The sequence below is a fragment of the Thalassophryne amazonica genome, chromosome 5 (assembly GCF_902500255.1).
Source record: "Thalassophryne amazonica chromosome 5, fThaAma1.1, whole genome shotgun sequence".
Taxonomy (NCBI): domain Eukaryota; kingdom Metazoa; phylum Chordata; class Actinopteri; order Batrachoidiformes; family Batrachoididae; genus Thalassophryne; species Thalassophryne amazonica.
In genome coordinates this window covers 119,908,975-119,935,303 of record NC_047107.1, presented here as the reverse complement: position 1 = coordinate 119,935,303, position 26,329 = coordinate 119,908,975, and the positions used below count along the sequence as shown (strand labels likewise).

The 26,329-nt window shown below is 40.1% G+C and overlaps 2 protein-coding genes across 2 annotated transcripts in view; both read left to right on the top strand.

Moving 5' to 3' along the window:
• Positions 1–10,146, top strand: part of fras1 (Fraser extracellular matrix complex subunit 1) — a 786,018-nt gene extending 775,872 nt beyond the window's left edge. The window contains exons 67-73 of the mRNA XM_034171199.1: positions 682–789; positions 935–1,094; positions 2,813–2,929; positions 3,243–3,409; positions 3,830–4,035; positions 5,578–5,724; positions 9,332–10,146. Coding sequence (XP_034027090.1) covers positions 682–789; positions 935–1,094; positions 2,813–2,929; positions 3,243–3,409; positions 3,830–4,035; positions 5,578–5,724; positions 9,332–9,913 — 1,487 coding nt within the window. The 3' untranslated portion in view covers positions 9,914–10,146. The remainder of the gene's footprint in view (positions 1–681; positions 790–934; positions 1,095–2,812; positions 2,930–3,242; positions 3,410–3,829; positions 4,036–5,577; positions 5,725–9,331) is intronic.
• A 4,873-nt stretch (positions 10,147–15,019) lies between these two features.
• Positions 15,020–26,329, top strand: part of bmp2k (BMP2 inducible kinase) — a 127,064-nt gene continuing 115,754 nt past the window's right edge. Inside the window, 1 exon segment of the mRNA XM_034171198.1 lies at positions 15,020–15,813. Coding sequence (XP_034027089.1) covers positions 15,669–15,813 — 145 coding nt within the window. The 5' untranslated portion in view covers positions 15,020–15,668.

Here is a 26,329-nt window from a genome sequence, read left to right as displayed (position 1 = left end):
TGAATTTTATTACAGACAAATTTGCTATATTTTACAAACCAACTCAGTTTAGCATTTACACAAACAAGGTTTTAAGCAAATTTTAAGCTCTTCTCATGAACAGCTTAACTCGACACACAAATTAAGCACATGAGATTATGGAATGATGAGATCACATTTTAAATTGAGGACTGGCGATTAACTATTTCACAGGCTGACATTGCGTTTGCAGCACAGTAACTTTTCCATCTTATTTACCTGCAATGATTTTATAACTACTGCAGGGGTCACTATTGAGCGACCAACACAGTGTCGACACAGTTTGTGTAGTGTGTCAATACACTCCTTGAGGTATCATCATCCCATCACTAATCTGTTACACTTGAAAATCTGAGGTCTATTGCACCTTCACAGATGTGATGCAATGAACAAAATCACAAGCGATAAATTTACTGCTCACAGGCATCTGTTCGTCCCAGAGTTGGTGCTATTTACTCTAAATAAAGTGACTCAGATTTAAGTGGAGTGTGGGTCTGTGTGCTGTGATGATCTGTATTTTTGCTTCCAAAAGACAAGCCGCTCGACAAGTAGAGTTTCTACGGGTTTAAACATGAGTGGGGGAAAGACCTGGACCCAGCGTGTTCTTGGTCTATAGTCGGGACTGGATGTCTGATTTCTGTTTTGTGTGTCCCATGTGGGCAGGCATCCAGACGGACAGCGTTCTCTCAGCCAGACTACAGATCATCAGAATCTACATTCGAGAAGATGGACGTCTGGTGATTGAGTTCAAAACCCATGCCAAATTCAGAGGTTAGGGTCAAACATAAATTATCTCTTTTGTTTTGGTTTAGAAACACAACTCTTAGGAATAATCAGGAGAGAACACAGAAATTTCATGTGTCACCTTCTTTTGTACCCCTTCTCTAATTCAATCCTTTCATTTGACTGACTCCAGGTCAGTTCGTCCCTGAGCATCACACTCTTCCAGGCCACAAGTCCCGCCTGGTGGCCCCTGACCATCTCGGAGGCATCGAGTTTGATATGCAACTGTTGTGGAGCACTCAGACATTTGACTCACCATACCAGCTGTGGAGGGCCACAAGCTCCTACAGCAGGTCAGTGAACTCACCATGACTACCAGCTAAAGAAGGTATTCTCTGCAACCATGATGCATTCTATACCCCACCTTAACTGAAATAAGAAAATTAAGGGTTTTTCACTTTGGTGATAAACATGTTGAAGAATTATATGTAACAATGACAGCACTGTCAGAGACCCCAGAGCAGAGAACAGCACAGATTTAAAAGATTAATAGTTTTTATTCTTAGCTGTAGTATAGTAGAGTTCTGAGGTACAGCAAAGAATGAAATGGTACAACAAATACCTCTAGGTGGAAACACACATTTGGGTAAAGTGTTAAGACAGGTGAAGGGTCAAAAAGTACCAGGAAATCAGTCCGCGGTGTGATATTGTCTGTGATAGAGTCTGCAAATTGTTTAACCAGAAAACTGGAAAGAAAAATCAAGCAGAGAGTTGTAACACAGGAGCCAATCATACCAGAACAGCATTGTGGGTCAGTAACTGCAGAGCAAACACAGGAAACGGACTTGAGAGAGCAGGCAGAGAAGCACAGTCTAGCACTGGAATGACAGAAGAATAGTTTGAAGAATAATAAGTGGAGGAATACTTCACTGGAATGACAGAAGGTATAAATAAAACAGAGGAAGAACACCAGAGAATTAAAAGCACAACACTAGAATATAATATACAAGAGAACACGACAGCTACAAACCCTTAGATCAAAAACCAAACAGCAGAAGCATGAACATGACATTACACAATTGACATTAAAACACAAAATGCAAGAGCCTGACAGATACAGTGTTATCGGCAGATATGAGCCTTTCACAAACATACTGGTATCTGCATTATTTTTGCCAATATGAAAACTTTTATTTTACCAGATAAAGAATGCAGGAAGCCATTTTGAAGACAGTTTGGCCAATACAGGGCGCTGCTGATCAAGCATGGCTGGTATTTATTAAAAAAGTATTTATATTAAAGTACATATTTACTATAAAACGTCATCCTCAATTGCATAAAGGTTTGTCATAAAGATTTGGTGATGAAATACTTAGAATCAGTGTCATTTTTGTGTATATATTGGCAAATATGTTGTAAAAATTTGGCACACAAAAAAATCCACAATGGTTGGGTTCAACAAAATACTAACACAAGTTGAAATTTTGACAGATCACGTTGTGTTGCTCTCTGATCAGTCATATTTTAAATCACTCTAGAACAGGGGTGGGCAATCATGGTGTTTATGATCAGGGGAGAAGCTCATCAGCAACCCACCTGCTGAGGTGTTTGGTTGCAAGGAAAACTTGCAGTGTCTCAGCCCTTGATGCCCACCCCTGCTCTAGAAGATATTTACACTTCATATCACATTATCATCCAAGTAGGAAATGTTTCATACAAGTGAGAATTTTATATAATTTCACGAAATGTCAGATACTGTCTAAAAGTCTATTGGAGTTGTCAAATCATCACAGCTCCAAAAAGAAAGCCAGCCTCTGTTAATTTTACTCACAAATGATTGAACCCAAACAAAAATTAACCCAATTACAACTGGATCACATCCAACATCGGGTCAGCCTCAACAGCCAGAAATGGAGAGGGAACACCAGTGGGTTGTACCAAAAGGTATTTCTAGTGGGGCAATGTGGCATAATTTTTTTCTTTTTTGCTAACATCACCGGTTCACACCACAGAAGGTTCCTTGTGGGACATGAAAAGTGTGATTATAATCTTTAATGTGTGCCCTAAACAGAAAGGACTACTCTGGAGAATACACTGTCTTCTTGATCCCCTGCACAGTCCAGCCCACTCAGCCTTGGATCGACCCCGGAGACAAGCCTCTGTCCTGCACCGCCCATGCTCCAGAGAAGTACGGACCACCACAGGCTTCATACGGACACCTGCAGATCGTTCGAAATAGTGCTGATGGACATGTCATTGTTCAGCTTTCAGGACTGGAAAGATAATCATACTGCATTACTCTAGCATACAATTCTGTGGTTTATCAGTAGATACTTGATGTTTAGTGTTTTCCTAACATTTGAAGACTTGAATATCACTGATTCCAGTCATTTGTAGAGGCGGTAGTGTCAGTTCTTTACCCTCAGATTTGAAGATAAGGAAGATTAACTGCATTTTGTGCAGATAAACTATAGCAGAAGTATCCTGTTCCGCTCTGACAGGTTCCTGGTGCCGATCACCTTCCAGCAGACGAACCGGCCCGTTCCCGTTGTCTACTCCCTCAACACGGAGTTCCAGCTGTGCAACAATGAGAAGGTCTTCATGATGGATCCGGCCACAGCCGACATCTCTATGGCTGAGATGGACTACAAGGGTGCATTCTCCATGGGTACGATATATCTTCTACACATCCAGGTTTCCCAAGTCCTCATCCTGAAAGCTCCCAACATATGATTATTTTCCCTCTCTTTGATTTGCGACACATGATTAATTAATCAGGTGTGATCAGCCAATCAAAAGCTGGTAGACAGACTTTTGATCACCTCGACCACAAACAGTCATGGGTGACTAGAAATGGTCCACCATCCAAGTTAGTGAAACACGAGTCATACTATTTCAATATACACTGTAGTTTTTCCCAATTTTGTTGTTTTAACTGTAATAATAGGAGTGAGATTTATTCATTCAGTCAGGTTCACTGTTAAATTGTTCTATTTATGAGTTTTTGTTATTGTTGAGTCTGTGTGACGAATGAATGAATGAATGAATCCATTCATTCACCTTTCTTTTCCTCTGCTGCCCCGTGCAGGTCAGACTCTGTACGGCAGGGTTCTGTGGAATCCTGATCAGAACCTACACGCAGCCTACAAACTGCAACTGGAGAAGGTTTACCTCTGTACCGGCAGGGATGGATACGTTCCCTTCTTCGACCCCACGGGGACGCTGTACAATGAGGGGCCACAGTACGGCTGCATCCAACCCAACAAGCACCTCAAACATCGCTTCTTACTGCTGGTACACATGCATCTGGAGTTATCCACATTTCCCCGTAGTCAGTATGCACTATTTACAGTGCATCCAGAAAGTATTCACAGCGCTTCACATTTCCCACATTTTGTTATGTTACAGTCTTATTCCATTTTTCCTTCAAAATTCTACTCACAACACCTCATAATGACCAGAGAATTTTGTTTCTCATGGTCTAAGAGTCCTTCAGGTGCCTTTTATCAAACTCCAGGTGGGCTGCCATGTGCCTTTTACTAAGGAGTGGCTTCTGGCCACTCTACCATGCAGGCCTGATTGGTGGATTGCTGCAGAGATGGTTGTCCTTCTGGAAGGTTCTCCTCTCTTCACAGAGGAATGCTGGAGCTCTGACAGAGTGGCCATCAGGTTCTTCGTCACCTCCCTAACTGAGGTCCTTCTACCCCGATCGCTCAGTTTGGATGGGCAGCCAACTGTAGGAAGAGTCCTGGTGGATCTGAACTTCTTCCATTTACAGATGTTGGAGGCCACTGTGCTCATTGGGACCTTAAAAGCAGACAATCCTGTCTCAGAGGTCAACAGGCAATTCCTCTGACTTCATGCTTGGTTTGTGCTCTGACATGCACCATCAACTGTTGGACCTTATTTGTAGGTGTGTGCCTTTCCAGATCATGTCCAATCAACTGAATTTACCCCAGGTGGACTCCAATTAAGATGTAGAAACATCTCAAGAGTGATCAGTGGAAACACAATGCACAGTGCTGAGCACAATGCTGAGCTCAATTTTGAGCTTCAGGCCAAAGGCTGAGAATAATTATATACATGCGATTCCTTCCTTTTTTAAAAAATAAATTCACAAAAAAAAGAAGCTTTTTTTCATGTTGTTATTATGGGGTGTTGTGAGTAGAATTTTGAAGGAAAAAAAAATGATTTACTCTATTTTAGAATAAGGTTGCAACATAACAAAATGTGTAAAAAGTAAAGTGCTGTGAATACTTTCTGGATGCACCGTACATTGATGGTGCTATGGTTAGCAAGGCAATATGCCAGTAGTAGTTTTTGATACCCACACCCATGACACTTTCAAAGCGACTTGGTACCAAAGACTGGCTCCTTGTGTACTGCTAGAATGACTTTATATCAAACAAACCCATCTCTTGCTTTGTGAGGGCGTGGCAGCTTTGGCATTTTGGCCATGTGGTGGGTTTCTCTATGAGTGATCCAGCACATATGAGCCTGACTGTTGAGGATCCCAATGGCTGGAGAAGGCCAAGGGAATGCAGATAGATGGTTACTTCTGAGTGGTGGGGATGAACCGGTTGGCTGCCTAGGTGGTTGTCATTCAGGACCCAAGGAAGTTCCATGGTTGTACTGCTTTTTGTTTTTAAATTATTTGTAATAAGCATAAAGCTGTTGAGGAACTTCATTCTTCAAGCTGCTGGCACAGAAGTATTCTATCACTGTAGGTGAATCTTTCTTCAGTGTGGCATCACAAAAACCAAAACAGCAGGTTATTGCTTTATGTGGAGAAAACGTCATTCTAAGTATTTTGTCTCATTTATTTTCTTTCTTCAGGATCGTAAACAGCCAGATGTGTGTGACAGATATTTCCACGATGTTCCATTTGAGGCTCACTTTGCCTCAGACATCCCAGAGCTGCAGCCAGTCACCACCATGCCGGGCGTCGATGGCTTCACCATGAAGGTCGATGCTCTCTACAAGGTATGTGGAACCACCTGGGTAGAAGCTGAGACTTTAAAGATGTTACTATGAAATGTTTAATCAAAGATAGGCCATGGATAAAAAAAACCTTCACCTGTCAAATGCAGACAAACCAGGACCTCTCATTTGAAAAATAATAATAATTAAAAACAGGTGCATAACAGAACAAGATCCAAACCCAAACTACTCTGGCTGATATTTGGAAAGGTTATGGCTCAAGTCTTGGATCAGATTTGGTCACCAGGACTGAGAGGGCCCCTGAAGATCTGTACTTTGATGAGAGAAGGACTGATAAAATTTTGTTTCTACTGTCTAGGGACAGGCCACACGTCAGACTAATTATGTTGCTTTTTTTAAATGAACATAACAGTTTTCAATACTTCCTGAGATACTGTATGAAATGCCATAAGTAATAACTTCTGTGAAATAGTGGTTTTAAAAGAAGTATTATTATTATGATTAATATTCATATGTCGTGGACATTAATGAGCGAAGCTCGTCAGCGTCTCACCATGTCATTTAGGTCCTTCAGACTTTATTTTGAGTAAATGCTTCAGGGGAGCATTAGCATGGCAAAAACCTTTCAGCTTCTGCCCCCACAGTCCCCCCGCCTTTTTAAGCTTTTTTCTATTTTTTTTTTTTTGCTTTTCAGCTGACCCCCCTAATTACAGCTCTCAACCCCCTGCCACTTTAAGCATTTTTTTAAATGTAGATGTAAATTAATATTCAAAGTTTTCAGCTGGTTGACAGTAGGGCTGTACAATATGGTACAATATGAACAAATTATCATATCTCAATATTGTCATATAAACTGTCATGTAAATGTCACTTGTATACATTCTGTCCATATTCTCGAGCCGCTTAGGTGGATAGCGAGAGTTCACATGGGATAAAAAAGCTTTTCAACCTACCATCCCTGGTTCTCAGGACCAGGCACCTAAGTGGCTCTACTCTCTTTCTTTGTTTTTTTTTTTGTAAGATATTTTGGTGTACCTTAGTAAACACTAGTAGAGTTCCACCTTAGATTTGGAATGTATAATAGAAGATATACCTTACTGAATTTTTCTTATCAATATGATATACGATATGACTATGATTTGACACAAAGTGCAGCAACAGTGAAAATGAAACATTCTTAAACAAAACAGTAATAATATCACACTCATTTTGCACTCCTCATAAGGTTAGGATAGTGTGCCCTCCAAAAGTATTGGAACACTTGGAATTTCATACATTTTAATTTGTTTATGCCATTTTAAATACAAGAAATACAAAAAAATAAAGAATAAAAATTTCTAAAATTATCTTCCTCAAACTCAAACTGAAAGCAAATCTCTAAAACTTGAACCTGTAAATAATAATCAGTTTTATTGCCAGTTGTCTTTAGACAAGTCAGCGGATGGAAACATTAACATTTCCAAGTCACTGAATATGTCTTGGACTTTATTTACATCAATTATGAAGAAATACATACATTTCTTTCACGAAAACATCAAATCTAGGCCTTCATCTCAAATGTACTTTCTGTCAACTTCTAGCTGAAATGCTGCTTTTAACAACCTGGACCTCATTTCTGACATAAAATATGGTTGTTTACTCACCAATATAAGTTTGGTGTAATTAGAAGTCCATAGTTCAAACGACATGTTCAGTTCAAATCTGGAGCAAACATTTTTCTTCTTCTACTAAGGTGGATTAGAACTTTTTGTGGTACACAGCACAAACTACTGGACAGGAGGAACCTAGCAGTCAATGTGACTCACTGATTTGAAGATGCAGGTCTTTCAACCATACGTGTGGTGCTGTGACATGTCAGTCATCTGTGTCCAATCAGATTTCAGGGGAGTCCAGTGAAACCCCGGCCTCCGCTCTAGCTCCACCAATGCCAGGAAGTGTTCAACCTTTTCTGTTTCACTGACTGAGAATTCGGCGCTTTCTGTTTGAGTGTGAGCTTGCCACTGAGTTCCTGCAAGATTCCATGGGATCTCGTCTGTCAATCCAGGAAGTGTTTGACATTTGATCGTTTCCTGTTTTACTGTGGATTTGAATTTTGGCACTTCCTGTTTAGGACGCCCTGTACCATGAGTGAGCTTTGCACCGCTGCATGACGCTTCGCTCATATTATTGTTATTATTATTATTACTGTTGTTGTTGTTGTTGTTGTTATTATTATTAGTAGTAGTAGTAGTAGTAAGGTGATACTGCGTGTTTGTATGAAGTTGAACACAAGAATAATTTTGGGTGGTGTAATACTGAAGATAATATGGGGTTTGATATTTTTCCCACTTTGGTAACACGGAGCTCAGTTATGTGATTTTGTATTCAGATTTCTTCTGGAATCAAAACTGCTGATGCCGTGTGTATGTATAAAATATTTCAGAAGATGGAATTTGCAAATATTTTATATTAATGAACATCACGCAGTGACAAACATGGCAATGGTGAATTGAAACTTTGTAGAATTGTTGGAACATCTCAGCCAATTGCTTCAGTAAATACTTCATTATTTGAAGCCTCATTTAATGCCTCACTGCCATCCACTGGTCATTTAATGTATAACACTCTTACCATGATATTACAAGCTGGAGGCCAGACAGCATAATTTCTGTAGATATGTAACGGCAAGCAACATTACAGTCATTACTGCCAGTTGACCAGCCAGTAGATTTTTTCAGATTAAATGATACATACTTTCATTCATTCATTCATTCATTTTCTCCTGCTTTTGTAGGATAAGTTGTTGTTTGTATTCAAGTTAAGATGCTGTGTGATGCTAGGTATTGAACCTTGACGTATTATAATAATAACATAGTTATTTTTAAATATGTTTTTAATAACTTTATGGTCCCATGCCCTCAGACAGGACATTGATTTATTAGGTGTCTTTAATATTTCAAGTCCAGGCTTAAGACGAACTTATTTTCCCTTTCATATGGCTAGCATACTGGCATACTGGTTTTACGCTTTTTACTCTTTTAATTCATGTTATTAGTAATTGAAGTGGGCAGCGGCCTCAACTTCACCTAAATTCTGGGTCTTTTAGTGACGCTTAGGGCTAGCGGCCGGCAATCACCTTAGTATTTCTTCTGTTTTTCTTGTTGATTAATGCTGGCAAATTATACAGTATTTTTTGTCTTTCTGATGCCTGATTCTGTTTTTTCTTTGTTTAAGGTGCAGCTCCATCCAGAGATGAGAGTTGTTTTTGTGTTGGTGACCCTCCTGTCCTGTGCACCAACAGCAATTCTTGTATATTCGTCCGTGAATTGTTCTGTGAATTATTTCTGTAATTTATGTCTGTATCATGGCCCAAGCAGAGGGTCACCCCTTTGAGTCTGGTCTGCTTGAGGTTGCTTCCTCAGAGGGAGTTTTTCCTTACTACTGTTGCTCTGGGGGTTGGTAAGGTTAGACCTTACCTGTGTGAAGCGCCTTGAGGCAACTCTGTTGTGATTTGGCGCTATATAAGGGAAATAAATTGAATATTAATTTTAAGGAAAGAGCGTATCCACCTTCAGCTTGTCAGGAAAATACAATTTTTCACTTTGCTTTTTAAGTCTACAAGGTTTAAAAGGATCTTTCAGTAACTTGTTTTCACTCTGTTGATTGACAGGTGGAGGCAGGGCACCAGTGGTACCTGCAAGTGATTTATGTGATCAGCCCGGAGTCGCGGTCCAGCCCCAGGATTCAGCGCTCAGTCACCTACCAGCTGAGCCGCTCCAAACGTGACCTGGTGGACCGTAGCGGCCGGCTGACGCTGGACGAGTCGCTTATCTACGACAACGAGGGCGATCAAGTGAAGAACGGCACCAACATGAAGTTGCTCTGCCTGGAGGCGGGGCCCTCTAATACCTTCAGCCACCACATGGGCAGCTCTGTGGGCGGCGGCGTGGCTGCCATCACACTGCTGGTCCTTGTCCTATTGGCTTCCTGCTTCCTGCTCCGACGCTGCCGACGCGCCGTCAGAAAGAAGACCAAGAAGACCCCCAAAGCGTACGAGGAGTATCCGCTAAACACCAAGGTGGAGGTGTGCATGGACAAGTGTGTGGAGAAGAACTTCGGCAGCAAACACTGCACAGTGCGGAACGTCAACATCCTCAGCCGCAACCAGGAGCCCAACGGGAAGGCCAAGGTCAAACAGGTCAACCTGGAGGTCAAACTCCACAACAATCTCAACGATGGCACTGAGGTCTGAAATGTTGATGAGGAAGTTATTTTCTCAAACAGTTTGTACGTACATGGATGTTTATTAATGTATTTTATACCGAATCTGTAAAAGGGACAAGAATGACTCCAGCTAAAGGACAGCTGGACTACCTCAGGAATCCACGAACCACTGAGCTGCATCCCATCAGCCGCACATCCCATTGGACAAAAACCCCTTTGAGTTTCTTGTAGCTCGTCATTTATGTCCTTGTAGCACCAAAATCATGTCTGCTAGCTCAGACACGGGTTGTTTTGCTGCGTTGCATTGAGTCAGTTTACTACTGCAGAGTATCAGCATCGTAGAAATTCTCCTTTAGCGAATCTCCACTTCCCCCTCCAGCCTACATTGTAGTTTAAAGGTGGGAACATCCTTCAGGTTAACGACACGTCAAAGCTCTTTTTAACAGCTCTTGTGGTTCACTACCTGCAATTTTCCACCAGGGGGCAGATTTAGCACAACAGAATATCTTCTTTCCTTAGTGAGCATGTTACACTGCTCTGGCGGGTGATACACATATTGCAACTCGTGAACATATTGTTAATTTTTTAGGACGCACAAACGCTTGAAAGGAACATGACGTACTCCGACGCCACACGCACAAAATAATTACAAACCCTACTACACAGATGTTGGATTGTGTCGAGGACTTTTCACTGTTTGATTCTTCTGAAACTTTTTTTTTTTTTACAGTGCGTCAATAAACTAGCCTCAAAGAGTTTGACTCCTTTAAGAGAGCAGTTCTTGAATTTGTGCGAACATTTCCTCTCCAGTCGTTCTGTAGGTCAGTGTCCATTTCTTCGGCTGCTTGAGATGCCCGAAAGCGTTAAACATCATAAATAAATCGCTGCTGAAAAATGAAAAGGATAATCATCAAGTGCAATTATGCCCTATGTTTGTCCGTCCTTCATACGCAGGAACTCTGTTTGCTTTGAAAACAAACGAACATGCATTTCAAGCCTTACTTGCAGACAGTAGTACAGTTACTATGAAAAAAAGATAGTATTCTTTATTTCAGCAAAACCTTATTTTTGTTCGTACTGTAGTCTGACAGCTGCTGATAAAGTGCCATGCAGTATTTTTCCTCTGATGTCCAACCATTTCTTTTTTTTTAATATGATTTTTCCTCCTGTTCTGTTGATAAGTGAAATTTTACGTGATTGTACTGATATGGCCACAGAGAAAAATCAAAGTTTCAGCACATTTTCGCCTTACTGTTGATGTAAAAGAATGATTTTATATCGGATGTATGTCTGCTGCCTTCATTAAACCCAAAGACACACAGTCCATTTTTCAAACCGACATCTCGCTCATTTATCGATTTTTATCGTACTATATAATGTATTATTACACCTCAGATACTGATATCAAAGTCATTTCTTCTTTTATTTTAAGTGGATGACACTGTTTGAAGATAACTGAGCACTGCTGAAATAATTTGTTTTTATTTTATTATCGCTTCTCATCCTGTCTTATCAACTGTGTGCCTATTGAAAACAGCATGTCAACAGGAAATTCTGGGAAATAACATATTTTGGTGCTAATATTTTGTGGAAAATAACTATGATGCTTTTAATATGCCTGTATTTGGTGCCTTTTCTTTGTAATAAAAAATATATAAAAACAGGGGTAGATCTCTCTCACTCTGTGTGTGTGTGTGGTGTGTGTGTGTGTGTGTGTGTGTGTGTGTGTGTGTGTGTGTGTGTGTGTGTGTGTGTGTGTGTGTGTGTGTGTGTGTGTGTGTGTGTGTGTGCACGTGTGCACTCACGCAGGTGGGTTTTGTTTTTGTCTTTTTTTTTTTTTCTTTTTTTTTTTTTGAGGAGGTGCTGAAATATGAAAGTCCAGTTCAGGGGTGTATTCAGGATTTTCTGAGGATAGGGCGGGGGGGCACTTAGCCAGTGAGCTTTGCATGCAAGCACAAAAAATTTTGAGGATTTTTTTTTTAATCTATGAAAATTAACCATATTAGTTTCTATTTTTCATTTTTATATTATATTTTTTAACCTAGATGCTAACAAATGACCAAAGAGCAAATGTGAGCTGTTGATGCCTCCATGGTGCACATCACACTACTCCTTGAAAGACTGTCACAACACAGTAATGGATGAGTCCACTTAAAAAATTAAAATAAAAAAATCTCTTATGGTTTGTTGTGTTTTGTTACATTTTCACACTTAACTAAATAAAATGTCTGAAGATGGGGAATTTCTTTGAATTTGATGGTGTCAAGAGCAAAACCAAGTTTGATTTGCGGCATCACATATTTGAACATGTCAATCAAATTTCTGGTGGGCGTGGCTTTAGGACTGGTTAATTTGATGCCATTTTTTCAGCGAGGGAGGAGCAGGAAATGTGCATAATTTCATCACAATGATGATCATTTTATTCTTCTGGATCCAGAGCTGCACCAAAATTTAATGGTCCACCAATTTTAAGGAAATCATACATTTTCTATCAATTTGTTGTAAAAAAAAAAAAAAAGAAAGAATATGGACCTCCTTAAAGTTCATGGGTCAGGCATGTTTTAGTGTCACCTCAGGTAGGAATGAATGGACCATGAGGTAAAAATCAGGATAATTTGTGTGCGTGTGTTTAGCCACCAGCAGGTGGCAGCAAATATTACAGAGTAGGCAAGAACAATTGAGTCAGAGTGGGAAGGGAGGTGGTGTAGTCACATGACGTGCTTTTTCTCATCCCGTATGTAATCCTTGTTTCAGCCATGTGCTCGTTTGACCTGAATGTTTTGGCCCTATGCAGATATCCATGTACACACAAACAACACTTTGAGGCTGCACGGCTGACACACTGCACACATGCATAAAAGAAGTCCTTTCTGTCCTTGATTTGGGTGACTGATTTGCTCTGTATGATAGCTTGAGGCTTTGTTGGATCTCCAACAATTTTGACATCATAGTCAGCCTGTACACAGGTACTGTGGGAGCTCTGGGGTTAGGGATGTGCTCTGGCTCCTTGCTCAGTGCCCCTATGGACTGCGTGTTGAGTATCATTGTGGAAACCAGTCTTGTGGGTGATTTTGTTGAAAGTTTTACCACTTTTGACTTCCCAGACAATGTTGTGATGTTATGGAGTCAATGGACACTGCAACACTGAAGGAGCTGAGAAAGGAATCGAGGGTTCAAGTCGTTAGGGTCCTGGCGTTTCCTGTCTTCCTGGTTGTGAGACTTGGACCTTAACCAGGTGATGACTGGATGTCTTTGGTACTAGGTCTCTGCAGAGGATCCTTGGATAACGGATGCAGATTCAGATGAGGAGGGTGACTTGCTTTGTGAGGTAGTGTTAGCTATGATATTTTGGACAATCAACATGTTCCTCTGGACATGTTCCAGCATGAAGAAATCTCAGTGGTGACGTCCTCAATGGCTGGAGAAGACCATGGCAATGCCCTGGCTGTTTGACCTGGCTGCATCAGACAGATGGTCACTTTGAGGATGCGTGGATGGACCAGTTGTCTGCATGGGTGGTTGTCATACAGGAGCCAGGAGGATTCTGTGGTGTTATGGACATGGTGGTACACATCACCCAGACATGACCTTACAAATCTGTGCTGGAACCTGCACTCATGTTTGTCGATCAGACACGGTGTGACAGGAAGCAGACGTCCTACCACATTTTCTTATGTCTTGTACTGTTACAAGTATTATTATTATTGCTTATCCTTGCACATGCTACTTGATGAACATTTTCCTCTACTTGCACCCATCTTGTGTGTTTTTTAAGAGCTGACATAACATGTGAATTTCTCCTCTGTGAGATCAATAAAGTTGATCTTATCTTAAAAAGTGAGATCCCCAAACGAAGGCTGAAGATGAGGTTGAGCTGTGATGGGACTCAGTAGAGAGTAAAATGTTGTTCAGGACAACACGCTCCTTCAATTACAGCCAGATGCCTTTTTATCTGTGCATGAGTCCTGCAACCACCATCTGTCCATAAAAGGCCATGACAATTTCATCAACATTGGAACTGAAGACCAAAACACTTTACAGCTCAGTTTATTCATCTTCTTTTACTCATGAAAATTCAGTAAGGTATATCTTATATATTATTTTCAGTTCTAAGGTGGAACTATGCCAGTATACAAAGGTATATCTAAATATCTAAAAAGGAAGCGTAAAATAGGAGAGTAGAAAAGAGTAGAGTAGAGCCACTTAGGTGCCTGGTCTTGAGAAGTTCATGTGTAGTGTAAGGTGCAGCTCAGCTACTCCATGGGCCAAGCAGGTAAGGGGACTAAACAACAGTTACAATCCAGCCTGTGTACCATGACCTACACAAAATGTAGGGTGGTCATCATGGTGATAACTGTAGCCAAGTAGGGGTCAATGAAGAATTACACAGGGGTCAAAATTTTAAAATGCTCCAATCATGTTGAAAAGTATACCACATTATTAAGGTATCTTGGACTACCTATGGCTGAATGTTATGGAGCAAAAATGGTGACAATGGTCAATTTCAGTTTGTACAGGGGTCAAATTGCTCCAACTTTGGTAAAAGTGATAAAAAATTATTGGGTGAGTTGACAAGTTTTTATAAAGGAACAGTTTGCAGCATCTGTCATGCTTAGTGATCCCGTTACAGGGTAACATATGTCGCATGTTATAGAATCCAGTGGATGTCGGCCATGTTTGACCTTTACTTTGGAGATCAAACATTAAACACAGTCAAAACTATTCCATTTATTAATCCCAAAATCCAAATCATATTTAAGTGTAAATAGATATTTTGCGCAATTTTGCCTTTTTATGGACCACGTTATGTTTTTCATTTGTATAAAATTCATACAAGTTCAATATTTCTTCCAGAGTAAAGTTTATGCAATCTGCCTTCCTAAAAACTGCAGCAAACAGTTAATTATTTCCTTTATTTCTTTAACATTGCCAGACATACTGTTTATCAAGACTTCTAGATGCATGGCAATCACTTTTATTAAGATACAGAGAAAGAAAAGTGTAGATTTTGACTATCGTTCACTTCCTCAACCAAACGGCCCAAACTGTCACTCACGGGTCGCTTCAGTTTACACCAATCAGAAGAGCGGAAAGAGGCGTGGTCAGGCCAGGTTAGGTTGCCACTGGTAAATAACAAACCACCCACTTATTTAGGAGTCACGAGAGTGTGAAGTTTATTGTTAATGAGTCGAAGGTAAAATGTGGTGGAGGAAGCGACAAAGATGAAGCCACGGAAAACGGTTTCTGATACCAAACACGCGTTTGGCCTCTTGTTTTGTCAGACTGCTTCGGCACGCAGACTGTGACTGCCTGCTAGCCTAGCTAGCGAGCTAACTAAGGCGCTACATATCTGAGCTAGCGCGCTAAGGCTAAGTACTCTCTTTGCTTGGGTGAAGTGGATCAGACGAGGGGCTGGGCTCCCGCTGTAGTTCTGGGTTAGATCCGCTGGATTTAGTCCTGTGAGTGGAACCGCCGGCGTGCGAACTCATATGCTAGCATCCAGCTAGCCCGGTGTGTCCCGTCAGTTAACCGACACTTTTGTTTTTTAATGTTGTTTTGTCGATGCAGATCCAGGTGGGAGTGGATGCTGTCACCGGTACGACCTTTAGGACACGGACCGGTACTGTGACGCCTGGTTCATAGCACTCTCCGGACGTGTGGAACATGCAGGGCAAGACCAGGATTCAGATCAGCTGATAGGAGACGTCGGACACAACCGAGTTACAGGACTTCGAACTTAACTGGCACCGACCCGGGACTGAATTTGGATCGAGAAAGCGAAGATGAAGAAGTTTTCTCGGATGCCAAAGTCTGAAAGCGGTGGGCTCGGGGGGACCTCTGGGTCCGGCTCAGGAGTGAGCAGCTACTTCGGCAAAGTGTTTGCAGTGGGTCGATACCAGGTCACTGTGGAAGAACTGATCGCAGAGGGTGAGTACACAAACCGGTACTCTAGCAATTAATCAGTTTATATTATCTATCTATCTATGTATAGATATATAGTTTGCAGACTGTTTTAAAAAGTAATCTGTAGTGAAATAGACAATATACATTGAATCTTGGCATGACATTTTAAAGTTTCCACTGTGGTCCTCCAGGATATAGATGGTCACAGGCAAATGTGAATCAAGAATTTAAGTACCTAAAATAACTACAACACTTGACATTTACTTGAACAAAACATCATGTATAACATTTAGCAAATTTTTGCAAATGTAAATAAAGTAAAACCAATTCAGAGCCTTTCATTAAATATATTTGTATGCATCCAATGCATCCTGAACATATTTTAAACCTAATATTACTTAATTAAGACATTAAGTTGTAAAAGGACCTGTTTTAGCTTGAATCTGGTTAGATGTTTTATTTTTTGTAAATTCTTAATTAGTAAAATAAAACACTATAATAACTGTGTAACAAAGTGCAACCACTTTTTTATATTGTGGTTTATAAAATAACAGATCAACATGGATGCAGAAATAACTTTTTTAAAACACAACTGCTCCACAAGGTTGCATTAAGATGCATTAAGATGGTTTAAATTGGTAAGTAAGTAAGTAACTCAATATGTTTACTTTGCATTGCTCTGTAATTGGGTAAGAGCTGTTTCAACCAGATTTACCCAGGTTAAACTTGAAAAACCGTTTTTCACTGGTTGCCAGAAAAAGCAAAGGAATTTGTATAATTGTTTCAAAAAAGTCATCTGAAGATCTGTCCTTGAATGTATATTATTATGCATTTCATTATTTTCTAACATGGTTTAAATTACACAGTTTACATTATTTTGCATAAAGGGTGACATCGTGGTGGGCTGGCGTTTTCACACATGCATTAATAAGTATTTCACACAGGTTTGATTGAACTTCACTGAATTGGTGTGGTTTGAAATTACAGTTGGTGTTTTTGTCCAATCATTGGATCATAAACTAAGTGTATTCATTTAACACTGTTGTAAAAGCAGAAAACCAGCATGCTTCGATTTGACGGGTGCTCATACTTGCATCATTCGCTTGTGTTTTGAAACATGATTCTTTCCAGAAACTGTTGATGTTTGCAGGGTTTTGTTATCAGGGCAGCATTAGCTGTCAAAACAGGAAGTTATCTATGTTGCACAAAAGATATTCAGACCACCTTTCAGTTTTTTTTTTAAGTGTTCCATTGGAATTAAAGTGGTAAACCATGTTAAAAGAGTTGTTTTAGGTTTGAAGTCTCCAGGTTTCAATTTGCTGTTTGGAAGAGATATACGAGGTCTATTAGATAAGAAACCGACACTTTTATTTTTTTTTTAACTATATGGATTTGAATGACGTGCGATTACACCAGTCATGCTTGAACCCTCGTGCACATGCATAAGTTTTTTCACGCGTGTCGGAGACGTCATTTCCCTTTGGGCAGGCCTTGAGTGAGATGTGGTTCAGTCCTCTCGGCTGAATTCCTTTGTTTCACACGCTGCTCGAGACGGCGCGCGTTGCTTTACCAAAATTTTTTCTGGACCTGTGAGGAATATCTGAGTGGACACTATTCAAGAAATTTAGCTGGTTTTCGGTGAAAAGTTTAACGGCTGATGAGAGATTATGGGGTGTTTCTGTCGCTGTAAGGACTTCCCACGGAGCGGGACATCGCGCAGCGCTTCCAGGCGCTGTCGTCGGCCTGTTTCGACCTGAAAACATCCTAATTTAAGGCTTAATTCACCCAGGACGCGTGAGAGAACAGAGAAGATTCAGAAGAGCCGGCATGAGGACTTTATGCGGACATTCCACTGTTTAAGGACGTTTTGTAATGAAAGACATGCGCGGAAATTCGCCGAGTCGTTTCCGTGACGACTCGGCGAATCTGTGTGCGCCGTGAGAGGAAAAACACCTCCGTGTTGAAAACCATTTGTAAAATTCAGGCGGCTTTTGATGGCTTTCAACAAGTGAGTAACTGAGAAATTGTTTAACAGCTTGGGCATGTTCCAACTTGCCCATTAAGGTTTCCAACGGAGGTGTTTTTCCTGTCGCGACCCCCCGCGGTCGCATCCGGCCCCACATGCGACTCTGCCCACACGTTCTTTCATTACAAAATGTCCGTTAACAATGGAATGTCCGAATAAACTCCTCATGCCGACTTCTTCTGAAAGTTCTCTGCTCTCTGACGACGTACTGGGTCAACAGAGCCTGAAATGTGGAAGTTTTCAACTTGAAACGGCGAGACGACGCCGCCTCGACGCGCAGATCGCCGTCAGGCGCCGTGGGCCATCCTTAAAGCGACACTACCAGACCAAAATCTCTCATCAACCGTTAAAATTTTTACCAAAAACCAGCTGAATTTATCGAATGGTGTCCACTCAGTTGTGCCTTACAGTTTTTGAAAAAAATTTATCAAACAAAGGAGCAGTCTCTGAGCCATTCCTAAACAACGAAAAAAAACACGAGAGGGTGGACGACTCCTCACTCAGACTGCCCACAGGCGAATGACGTAACCGACAGGCGTGAAAAAACTCTCGCATGCCCACGAGGGTTCAAGCATGTCTGATGTAATCACATGTGATTCAAATCCATATGGTTTTTGAAAAAAATAATAAGGTCGGATACTTTCTAACTGACCTCGTATGCTAAAAGTGATGACTTCACAGCCACTTTTTTTGTCTCATGTACAGCATCAGTTTTATCTCTAATGCTGCTTTCCAGTCGAAGTTTTAGATAAAGTCAAACCTCCCACTTTGTAAAGTTCACAAAGACCTGATGCTTTGATGTGATTGAATATGACAGCGACTGGAGTTCATGTAAATACTTACCTGACTCCAAACAAAGGTATTTTTGCTGTGGGAAATTTGTAACTAATAATCACTTCATAAACATTACCTACAAACACATTTGTCTGCCTAAAATAAAGAAACCAGCAAGTCAGTAAATAATTTCAAAAATTTGATCGGAAATGTTCATGTGATGATGCTAATTCAGCCATTTTTCTTGTTTACATTTGGTGTCATGGAGCTAGAACACCATGAGGTCAGAAATGGGAAACTTTCAGTTCAGAAATGGCGACATTGCCACTCTTGAGTGTCATGTGCCTTAAACATCAGTATGACTTTATGGCAGCATTGATTTGTTATGGGGTTTGACTATGAAAATAGTCTGTATGAGTTGTACAGTTTTTTCACACTTTGAGCATCACTGGAATTATTACTCACAGTTTTGTCTTTGTTTTTCTGTAAACATCTGCTTATTTTCTGAGAAGTCATGTGCAAAGTGACTGAAATAGGTCACTCTCCTCTTCAGGCTGTGAATGCTTTGCTCCTTAAGCCAGGACACTGGGGATTTACTACACAGCTGAAATACAACTTTGTAACTTTTTCCCAACCAGCTGCACTTTATATCCATCTTCATCTGTTCCACTGCGGGTTTTGCCTTTGGGGTAACAACTGCTTGCGTCAAGTATGCGGCGTGTAAAGATGCAGCCATTGTTCACTGAAGTACTTCTCTAAGTCTGTCCCATGTGTGAGTTTTGAATATAGAAGGTATTTTCTGTCTTTCCAGCTGTTACACTTTAGAAGAAGTCATCTTGCTGTATGTTCCATGAAAGGCAGCATATGGTATTGGACTAATTTTATTTAGTGCGTAGGGATGGGTATCAGGAACCGGTTCTTTTCGAGTATTGTTAAGAAATGATTCAATCCACGACATCGATAGCCTTTTTGTTTAACGATGCCCTTATCGGTACTTCAAAGCGGCCGTTGTTTTTGAGGGTGTTTGTTGGGAAATTGATCATTTCTCTACATTGATTACAGACCCTGCAGCGGGTCTGTAACTCAACCCTTCTTGCAGTGCAGCTCTGCTTTGAAGCTTGACGCAGTGAAGAAGTACTCCAAGCCGCTGCGTCATTGGTTCTTTGCTTTGCTGCTCTTCAGAAGCGGCAAATCCTCTTCTAACCCCTCTCAAAGCCATTAAGCAGAAATCTGTAACTTTCAAATGGGTGGTGATATGTTTTCAGTGGCCACTGAAGTGTTGTGTGTGTTTTTTTTTTTTGTTTTTTTTTAGGGGAAGAAGTATTGTCCAAACGGACAAAAATTGTGTTTTTTTAATTCCAAAAATCCCCTTGGGAGGAAAATTACGGCCCTTTTTAGGGTAGGGGTTAAAGGGGCCAAAACAGTGACATAGTCAAAATGTGGATTTTGACCTTTGAATATCTTTGTGTGCCCTCAGTAAGCCTCATTGATCTTATGTATATGAATGTATGGATGGAATTCTCCCATTTAGCGTTATATTTTTCAAGGCTAACTGAGGGTGCCGCTTATAGGTGGCACTTCAAGTCACACCTTTTGGCATTTTGGGCTATATTTGGGACCCTCCCAGGGCCTGCGCCCTGAATAAACATTGCTCATTTATGCATATTTGGGTACACTGGGACAAGTTATTTCCAAATTTGCATTTTCATTTGGCCATATCTCGGTGCGCACCCTATGGATTTCAGTGAAACTTGTTTTATTATGTTTCTCTATATCTCTAACACTCAGGATAAAGATATCAGGAAGGCTTTTGGCAAAATGCCTTCTTGATATCTTTAAGACTCAATAAAATAGTGTTGACATAGAAAACCTGTAAAGCCTACTTTTATTACACAGAAAATTCACAAGAGGTATCGATAAGGGAATTGATAAGGAATCGGATTGATAAATGGAATCAATAATGGCATCGATATTGATAAAATCTTATCAGTACCCATCCCTACTAGTGCGTGTGTTTGCTCTCTTTTTCATTGTCAAGGGTCCATTTGACTTGGACATTAAGTGTATTATTTCTTGTGTGTTTTTTGTGTGGCATTTTTGCATTTATTCATGGAGCGTTATTGATAAACACAATACAAGGACTGAACGGTAGTGATTAGTGAAGGTTTCCTGGTTGGGAGCAGGACCTGTTATCAGTGTGGCTCCCTATGCTTTTTTTTATTTAAACGATGTCCTTAAAGGTAATGTTTTGTGCTGCTCTTAAAAGTATAGGGACACTGAGGGTTTTTTTTTTTTTAGATTTAAGGGATTTAAGGCATAAACAGAATTTTCACTGGCACTACTATAATTTTATTTATTAGCCTTATGTAGGGGATCCATAATATGACATTACCAGTATGATCAAAATTTGCATTGTCTAGAAAAAGTTCCCCTGAAAGGAAAAATTTCAAAAGAACAGATGACCTTTTACGACAGCGATGTTTGAGACAGTACACTCTGACAGTGATGTTATAGATCACGTGGGGGCTTCCCCAGATTTGTGTAAAGCATTATGGGAAGCACATGGTGGCAGCCAATCAGAGTAAAGAGATAAAGTGACGTGTGCTGTCTCATCTCTTTCTGGCTCCTCCTCAGTTTACATAAGTGTGATGTCATGTTATGACTACTCGTTTTTAAGTGATAACTGTTCCTTTTGATGCAGTCGCTGTAAAAACAGCAGCCATGTTCCACTGTGAGAAAACTTATTGCGTGTGCACGTCCATTAATCATGAATGCAGCCTGTTAGAAACAGTCTACTAGAGGACCAGCTTTGTGCACGCTTTTACGTTTTGCCATCTATATAACTCTGAAAAATCTAAAAAACATCTGCATCTACATTTGCACACTTTGAAGTGAATGCCCCCAGACTAGTGATATTGGCACTTGTAAACATGGGCCGATAACCGGTTTCACGGTATACCGCAGTATGAAAAAGCCACTGTATCAAAATCACTAAAATTTTCTGTTATATCGTCCCTATGGTATGAGCGGGTTATGAGAATTCTTGGCAGGCAGAGTGGAGGAGTATGTCATGTTTCCCATAGGGCAGATGCTACATGTCTAAAAGAGTGACTATTATTTTGGTATTTTCTCTAAAGTTACCAGTGGTATAGTGCTCGTAGCGGTAGACATTGCATCAGTTAGTGCGCCTGAATCACACGTGTTTCATATACAAATAGCCATAATGATGTTAAAGCACATTTTAAAGTTATACATAATACTGTGAAACCATGGTATTTTTGCTCACGGTTATACCGTCCAAATCTCACACCGGCCCATGCCTAGTCACTTGTGACTGGAATCTCCCACATTTTAAATGGTTTTTCTGTACATTCTTTTTTTCTTTCAAATAAGTTTAGTGTATATTAATAACCTATGTACAGTGTGTCAATGAAACACAAACAGTTTAGATTAATTTTGCTAATAAACATGTCAGCACAGAGTCAGACCAGAAACGGTACTAAAAGATTTTCATTTTTGTCTTAGGACTTCAGGACGGATAGGACCCCAAGTGGAAGCATTGCACGCATCTTCAGGTGCCAACAGGACCGCTATACTAAAAATCTCTGGGGAGAACCCTGAGTGGAGTGTATTGAAAAAAAAATATATATCTGCTACAGTGTGCAGTAACCATGTGACAGAGCTGATCAGTATGGCAAAAAATGTTATTTTTCCATAACTGTTTTTTTTTTTTGTTGTTGTTGCATTTCAGAGCTTCTAGAATTCAAAAATTTTCGTGTGGGTGGTTTTGGGTAATTTTGGGTTTCAGCTTTTTTTGTTTTTCGCCACTTTCATCCCTGAATATGTCAGTCATGAGTCACTTTGTGCGGATTAAAGTCACTAACTGGGACTCCCGTCTCATTAGAAAGAAACGAGAATCGTCCTCCATTCTGTTCACACAGCTCCAAGTGCTGCGCGGCTCTCTGCCGAGTCAAATTAGAACGATGGAGTCCAGTCGGAATTAATAAATTCAAAGTGAAACACCGTTTAAATCAAATGACACCTCTTTCCAAACGTTGTAATACAAACAAACTACAATCGATCAAAAAAAATTTTTTTTTTCCTTCTCAAAATGAGACATCCTGCGCTGATGTGCAGCAGCCGGCTGAGCTCAGCTCAGAGGTATGGAGAGACATTCATGCCAAAATATCTGAAAGGAAATGCTTTTGACAAAACTATAGATTTTATTTTTTTTTGTCCAGAGATCAAAGTGACCAATTTAAAATGTTGTTGACATAGAAAACCTGTAAAGCCTACTTTTCGTACACAGAAAATTCACAAGAGGTATCGATAAGGAATCTGATTATAAGCAGAATCGATAATGACATCGATATCGATTAAAATCTTATCAGTACCCATCCCTACTTATCCTGCTTTGTGTATAAGCACATCTACCCCTCACCAACATAACCTTTTACATCAACAGTTTCCTCAGCTTTAGAGGGTGACACAAGTTCCATTTAGTTACTTTAACAATCCTCATTCATCCCTTATACTGCCAGAGTGGTGACCCCACGCAAAAAAAAGGGAGAACCAGAAGGACGTGGTTTCTGAAGTTTGCTTCACCACAGATCCCTTAAGCTTAGCTGGTGTCTCTACTGGGTCTTTTCAAACCTGCTGTGAGCGTGTGAGTAGACCAGCACCTGTGGCACTTCAGCAGAACACAAAGCTGTTTTGAAGATTTCAGCTCCTGTTTCAGCTTAAAGGGGTCATATTGTGCTAAAGCTTTTTTTTTTCTTCTTCACACAGTTAAATATGGTTGAGATGTTATATTAAGCCACCTCAAGCTGCCACAGTGTGTCTGTACTTGCAAAAAGTCCCCTGCTTTTAGCAAACTGTAGGCTTGAAACAGTTCATTTTAGATTTCTGTGACATATGTCCATATCTGGGCAACACGCCCACTTGTGTTAATGTAGTTTGTTGCTCCATCTAAACATAGGTCGTGTGGTTCTTACTTCTCATTGTTTGATTCATAATTATTCAGGTACACTTAATTTCTTTCGTACTGTGTTAAGAAAATAATGGATCAATGAATCAATAAGTTGTGATGTCCATAAAATGTCTGAATTGTAAGCCCAAGATGATGCCTTCAAATGTCTTGTTTTGTCCACAGCGCAAAGAGTTTACTGCCTGAGAGAAGGAAAGAAAATAGTAAAATGCACCAGCAAATATTCACATTTAATAAGATGAAATCAGAATTTGAAATTTAAAAAAATACTCAAGATTATTAAGCCATTATCAAAAACATATAAGTTGACCAGAAAAAGTCGACTAGCTAGATGTAGGCGGCTATTGTGACAAGTCATCCCAACAGACAAACATGCACATAGTAACTTATTGATTAGGTATTAGTTCACAGTTTGATAGGAGTAAAATGTGAACAGAAAAGAACCACAACATAATATTTGTGATGAAGTGTAACTGGTTGTGGTGCAATGTGAGTAGTTCCTTTTCCTTTCAAAGCTGAACGTGCCAAAATCAAGCATGCAACAGTACATCGACATATTTGACTATTTTCAGGCTGTGTGTTTTATCTCATATCATTTGTGGTCAGATGTGTTGCATAGTCATAACCTGCAACTGATCTGTAACTACTCGGTAGATGATGTGATGTTTTGAAGTTGTTTCAAATGTTATTTGTCAGTTAGTTTGAGCTGTCGGGTATCCTTCAAAGTGAACACTGTGTTCTGTCTGAAAAAGTTTCAAAATGAAACTCTTGCCGAGCTTAAAGCTTGTGTACGTATTTGTTGCATCCTGAGCTGTTTTTATTATTATTATTAATTAATTTATTTTTTCTGTGACATATGAGGAGATGATGGCAGCTCATGCACTGAGCAGGAACGTAGTCATTTCCCCGTTCTTGTCTGTGGCAGTTCTTGGGAGCACTGTTTGAAATCGCTTCCAAGAAGAACACGGAACTGACATGTAGGAACAGGATGCATCTGTGAACATGTCACCCTTACTCCAGTAACTCTCATCCTACAGAGTTTCTTTTCAGGCTCTGGAAAGGCATAAAAAAATCAAGATGTTAAATGGTGCAGCTTGAAAAAGTTCGTAATTCCACAAAACTCCTGACGAGGTTTGTTGGCAGCACATGCAAGCGTTTATTTTTGAATTGCTGTCACGATGTATTGATGAGGAAAAAATTTGATTTTATGCGTATGTCAGTCTTTTCTCTGGAATTTTCCTGTAGAGGGTAGTAGCTTTTCCCTCATTTTTATACGCATTATATTTTCAACCCTGTTGTAGGGTTTTAGAGGGTAAAGGCTGATTTTCTAATGTAAGCAGAATAATCATGTTTACTCGAATTCCTTTCACATTTGTTTAATTTTTGTACATGCAGCTCAAACTTAATTGTAGTAATATGTGCTGACTATAATAACAAACTATAATTATACCAGTGTTTTGCATAATGTTTTTTTTCAGGCCCGGTGGTACTCGCCAAAACTCCCCCTAAATTGCGAGGTGTATTGCGTGGGGAAAAAAGTGGTGGGAAAAAAGCTTGAGCATTGGTGAATTAAAAAAAAAAACCAAACACTACTTTTCACAGAACACAAGTATTTTTCATATTTAAGAATACCAAAAGACAAAGGTCACTCAGTTTCAACTTTGCCAACCATGCAACCAAATGCATTAGTACATTATATTTGAATATAAGCAAAATTTTATTTGCATGGTTATCATTATCCCCACAGTCAATACGGACAGATCGCAGGGTGCATGTGCACCCATTTTTTCTTCAATGTTTATGTCCAGACACCCTGCTAAAGCATATACACACAAAAGGAGACTGGCCAAAACATAGCCCGTGGGGGAGCAGTTATTAACCCTCATTCATGCACTGCACCATGGCAGACGTCCTGCCCCACAAACAATCACCCAGACTACATTAAGAATTACAAACTTGTTTTTGTCTCCACTTCTCCTAATGACACATTGGCTTGACCAGCGCTTACGTCAGGTGTGAAAGGAGTTATTGAAGAGTTTTAACAGTGTGAACAGTGAGAGCATTTGAAGTTTTACTCCAGGAACCCTTCCTGAGAATCCACAGAGAATGAGACAGAGGTGCTAATGCTATTAAAACATTTGCACGTATGCTTTTTTTTTTTTTTTAACTAATAATAAGAAAGGATTCCTGGACTTAAGTGGCTCTTTCTTATTCATCGTAGCACTTGAGTGACATTTGAGAAACTGAATCCAATGAAGGGCACCTGTGTTGATTTTTATTATTATTTTTTTTTTTCTGTGTCTGAAGTGAGGTTGTCACAAAATACAATGAATGGAGGCGGAGCATAGAAAGGTAGAGAGGCAGAAATGATTTAAAATAATAGGTCTGATGACCTGCTGAACTTGTGCATCTATGAGACTATTTATTTACCAGTCCTCGGTCATTATAGAGGTGGTACCTCGTATACCTTCAGGTTGCAGAGCAAGGCAAATGGCTCGTGTTTGCATGTGTTGGGCAAAATGTCTCTGCTTCTCTTTAATTAACCTTGGCTCAGAGGTTTCCACTTCACAAGCACATTAACGGCAAGGTTAGAATTCATCACTGCCTCGTCTAATTAAGGTCACATCCATCTCCCAAACATCAGCAAACTTTCTGCTTCACTGTGCTGTCCTGTGTTTTACATACATCTCTTTCAGCTGTTGTCACGTAGCCAGCTTAAAAAAAGCAAGCCTGTCCATCAGCTGCCAGGTCCT